A 5190-nucleotide genomic window follows, 5' to 3' on the forward strand; every position below is an offset into this window, starting at 1 on the left:
ATCGTCAGTTAAAAAGAAGAAAACAGGATAGTAAAAGATTAAAAGTAGACGAGAAATGTAAGACAAATGGAAATGGTATGTATTGGGGTTTTTTTTTTTAGTTTTTAGGACATGGATATGTACATTATCAATATCGCAGTTGTAATACTTATGAATATTTTTAAGGTAAAGGGGAAAAAAGGAAAAAAACCCAAAGCATATCCTATTTCACCATAATTTTACGTTAACACACAGTAATCAGCTATACAAAAGGCAGTCTTCGGTTGCATACTTTATTTTTGTGCATTTTAGTCCATTGACAGCTCATACACATCACAGTAATATTTAAAACATAAAAGACATAATGAATCTTATCTTTTAAAATTATACCATAACAAAGTTAAAACAAACAATAATAGTATAAAAATATTTATCCCTCCTCCTCCCCTCTCATCTCCCTTTTCCCATCCTCTCTCTCATCTTCATTCACTACTATCTCTCTCTCTCTCTCTCTCTCTCTCTCTCTCATACACATGGAGCATTCTCTAATGTCTTAATCCTTTCTTGTCCAATGTTTGTTTATTGGGATGCAGACGGTGGGTTAACAGCTGAAACCCATATCCTCGAGATGACTATAAACATTAAAACATCCCAACTATCGTGTAGCCTCTGATGTGTGATTGTAGCAAATCTGATTGGCTATCAGGAGGTGAGCGGTTTGATCCTCAGTCCAGGCAAGCTGATTTTTTGGGATGATTTTTTCCTTGTATTTTTATTTATGCTTTGTCTGGCATGTTTCATACATAATTACATACCCTTTCAACTCTTTCTCTCTCATCATCATCAATACTACCATCATCTCATTATCTTCACCAGCATCCAATTTCTTTTAGTAAGAGGTGAACCATAACTGTTGAAATATTTTCACAGAATCATAATTATTTGGAAAAGGGTTGCATTTTGTGTAACCAGACAAAACTTTCTACCTAAACTCATCACATCTTTACAAAATAATTGTTACCTATTTTTTAAATTATGTTGTTTTTTTTTTTAAATGAAGGGTGACGTAATTTCAGTATAACTTGATGAAATATCAACAAAAACATGACACATGCAGAAGTGTGCACACATTAACACTCACACAAATTTCGTCTCTAACACAAACAGAATTACACACAATCTTATGCACCACAAATAAATAAATAAATAAATAAATAAAGAAAGAAAGAAAGAAAGACAGAATAAAGTAGCTTACAAACATATGTGAAAGAGGGAGAGAAATATAGAAGGTGAGAGAGAGAGAAAGAGAGAGAGAGAGAAAGAGAGAGAGAGAGAGTACAGAAAGATGGGCAGAAGATAAAGAAATTGTCCAGGAGTAGGCTTTCACGATCAAATCATTCAACAAAATCATTTATGTAAAAAAAAAATATATAACAATATAAAAACACATAAAACAAATAATGGAGCTTCCCATATGCATCTCGTATGCATCTCGCAGTAGTTAGGCATTGAAAGATTTGTATAATACTTACACACACTCTCTCTCTCTCTCTCATTTATTGGAGGAAGACATGGTTCTTGATCAAAATACACACCCCATACAATTTCTTCACCATTGTATAAATAATAAGTATTTACACTTTAATTTTTCCCCGGCTCTCAGAATCATTCTTGCTAATTTAAATTCATTGAAATCCATTGTTAAATACCTTCAGTGAAACCCCACAATACATTTTTAAAGTAAAATACGTTGAAACTCTTTTCTAAAAGTTAATAAACTCCACATGATTTTGAGCCGCATTCTTTAAAATTCTCCTGTTCTGATCAGTTCAAGTGAGGGGTAGGCATCAGAGATTCATGTCCAAATGTGCTTTCGAAATGCTTCACATACAGCTCGCAGTGCTCTCCTGTAAATGAAAATTCATAAAACTTACATCACAGAGATTGATTTGCTTTACTTCATGTGATGACTGAAAACATTTACCTATTTTTGATGATGCCATACATCCCGTTTTCACAATTCAAATCACAAACTATCAAAATACTGAAAAGTCTTTATCTTCAAACAAAATAGCTCAACATTAAATTTAATTGTGATTGAAAATTAACTTTAAAATTTGATGAGTATTTTTAAAAATTAAGCTATAAATTCAGTTTACAAATCAATGAGACATAATGATAAAAATAATTCATTGACATTAGTACAATAATAATAATTATTATTATTATTACTATTATTATTCCATGGGCCATTTGGAAGACTAATTTACTTCACACACATATATGATTTATGAAGGGAAAAAATAATACCCATCCACATCCGATTGTCTCTCTTATGGGAAAAAAAGACCCCAAGAGTATGGGCAAAACCAAGTCATCTCATTCTGTCACAAAGACAGAATCTAACCGAATACGAATTTAATTAAAGATAAATGCGACTCTTGTTTTGTGCTGGATGGTCTCAGGTTCAGGTTTTAGATCTATAAAACATCAATTACATGTCCCCTGTAACTCGCATATGACAGAAATTTTCATTATCTGGCAAATAAAAATTTTATAACAAAATTTCTCAAGTTGGAGGGAATTCCATTGAAAGAGAGAAAGAAAAACATAATTGGGGGATAGCAAATCTTACTCGGGGCCTTCACATATACCCACCATGGTCTGTGACCCTGAGTTTAGTCAGCTTATTCTTGCTCGTGCTGTACTGTTCTTGCCACCGCAAAATGTAGAATAATCTTTTAAAGGCATGTATCAAATGTACATTAATACAAAAAATCAGGCAGATGAAAGAACTTGAGTAATACGACTTATACTAAAATTTGTGGTAAAATATTTTCAGTGATGACCTGCTTTTTAAATTTCATGAAGCTTGCACAAACAACATAAATTTTCAATATATCAGATATTGAAGAATAGGCACGAGCACTCACCAGTTTGAAATCTGGGATTTGATCTCAATCTCTGGTTTCTTTGTTCAAAAAATTTGAACACAGTGTAGAAAATCATATTGTCATTTGTGTTCAAGGCTGTCTCAAGGAATTTTCTGGATGATACTGTGTCCACGATGCCAACACTGCGAATAAATCTACAAAGGAAGCGAGATTGTTAATATTTGTTTCAAAATGGAATGAATCAAAGGACTACCTATCTCCAAACCTATGTCATCCTGACATTAAGGAGTTTAATGAAGATGGCCATTTCCTCTAAATTGCAAAATCTTGTTTTGTCCTTTTCTTTTTTTTTTTTTTAGCATGAGCATTGTGTAAAAAAGTTTTTGAAATTTTTTTATTGATAATAACATCATGCAATTTAATCCAAGTATTCTGGAACAAAACTTGGTGAACAAATTTTAAGCCAATGGCAAAATTCATAAAATGGTTCACTTATGAAAAAAATGTATTCTTTCTACATTCAACTTTCCTACAAGATTCTGAAAACATTTGATTTCATATTTTCAAGCCGATTTATTAAAAATGCATTCCACCCTATGTCTTACTGATTTAAGAGTATGAAGAAATTAGTGTTTCAAATTATTAACAGAGATCCGCAACAAGATGACAACCCACAACTCCTTTCTGCTCATGAATTTCAATACAAGTCAGAGATTTAATTAACCACGGCTTGCAATAACTTTTTACAAGGGAAAGGTATTTGTTATAACCCTTCTTTACGCAACCTGACAACTATGCCTGACATTGCTCATGAAATAATAAAAAATGTCAGGAGTCGGTCCTAAAAATCCCTTAGAGTAGAAATATTACAAAAAGCAGGCATGCAATATTAACATGAATCACCAAAACCAGGGATTTAGAATCTTGTTTAAGTGGGGGAAAAACAAAAGAAAATGCTGAAGCAATGCTTTATTCCCGTGGGTATCTCCCACTGTGCTCAGGGGGGTGTCAGTAAGGGCATTATGGTGAAGCAATGAAATTACCTCAAAGCAGGTAGTAACTGAAGCTTGGATAGTAACACTTCAATTATTTCTTCATTAGCTGTCTGGATTCTCTGTAAAAAAAAAATCCAACAAAACAGGCACTTTAAAATGAAGATGACGCATGGGTAACTTTGAAGCAGTCCTTTTGTAACCAGTAATCTCTTATGGTTTACAAGCTGTCAATAAGATGGGGGTAGGTATAGAGAGTCATTACAACAATATTAGGGGGGGGGGGTGACATATATATTACCTATAAATAAATTACTGGCGCTGATATGGCCTTAATGTGTTGCAATCGCCCGTAAAACCCTTAAAAACGAAAACATACCAATAAATGAGATATCTAAAAATAATTTAACAAATAACTTATCAGATTTTGTTTGTTTTTTGTTTTCAGTCTCCATTCAAGTCTATTTCTAAGACAAACATTTTTTGCAAAATATATTCATTATATAAATATACCTTCTTGGCCTATCATGCAGAAAGATAAGACAATAAAACTTACTTCTACTTACACTTGACATGGTTGAGGCAATGTATTGCCTGTTCACTAGTATATTTCCCAGAGACAGTTAATAAATACAAATACTACAAGTAAATAAAACAAGAATTACACACATAAACATAAACTAAAACGAACAAAACACACATGAAAATCAAGTACACACATATAAACAAATTAAAAGAAACAAAACCTCCATGACAAACCTTCAACATGTCCAGAGCGAGTTGATGTGCTGGAGGATATTCTGACTCTAACGACAACATAAGGCATGCCTGGAGTGAGGAAATTGATGGATAATTGGTTAGTTGTGCACCATTACTCATTCCTATCAAATGATTTCTGCATCTCACTGTATCAAGGACATTATCATTTATTTTACTACCCTTTATAAAATATTTACAAATATCGTATTTTATTATTTAAGGATTTTCATTACGACCAAATAAACTTAAGGCTCAATTTTCTCAATAGTAAAGAATTCAAAGTGTCCAAAAGCATTGAGGCCTTTGATGAAGTTCTGAATGAAATGCATCCTTTTCACACCAAAAAAAAAAAAAAAAAGTTTTCTTTTAAAAAGGGTTATGTATATTAAAAAATTTTTCAAAACATACATATCAAAACTTCATATTTTCATATTTAACATTTAAGTGAAAAAGTGTGTAAGATTTGAATGCATAACAAATCAAAGGAGCAATTAAAAAAAAAAAAACCAACATGATCTCTTTGCCTACCAAGAAAGGTCAAAAGACCCCAACCATTTAGAGACGTT

General features: G+C 32.3%; 1 protein-coding gene across 7 annotated transcripts in view; it reads right to left on the minus strand.

Moving 5' to 3' along the window:
* Positions 1–258: 258 nt before the first annotated feature.
* Positions 259–5190, minus strand: part of LOC144967685 (regulator of MON1-CCZ1 complex-like) — a 27603-nt gene continuing 22671 nt past the window's right edge. For 2 of the 7 annotated variants that reach the window (XM_078905223.1, XM_078905240.1), the window contains exons 20-23: positions 4625–4693; positions 3917–3987; positions 2913–3067; positions 259–1886 (exon numbers count right to left, since the gene is read on the minus strand). In XM_078905223.1, coding sequence (XP_078761349.1) covers positions 1804–1886; positions 2913–3067; positions 3917–3987; positions 4625–4693 — 378 coding nt within the window. In that variant the 3' untranslated portion in view covers positions 259–1803. The remainder of the gene's footprint in view (positions 1887–2912; positions 3068–3916; positions 3988–4624; positions 4694–5190) is intronic. The other 5 variants (XR_013644454.1, XR_013644443.1, XR_013644450.1 and 2 more) reach the window with 5 other exon arrangements.

This window comes from Berghia stephanieae, chromosome 1 (genome assembly GCF_034508935.2).
Source record: "Berghia stephanieae isolate SIO BIC M18660-M18661 chromosome 1, UCSD_Bste_1.3, whole genome shotgun sequence".
Lineage (NCBI taxonomy): Eukaryota > Metazoa > Mollusca > Gastropoda > Nudibranchia > Aeolidiidae > Berghia > Berghia stephanieae.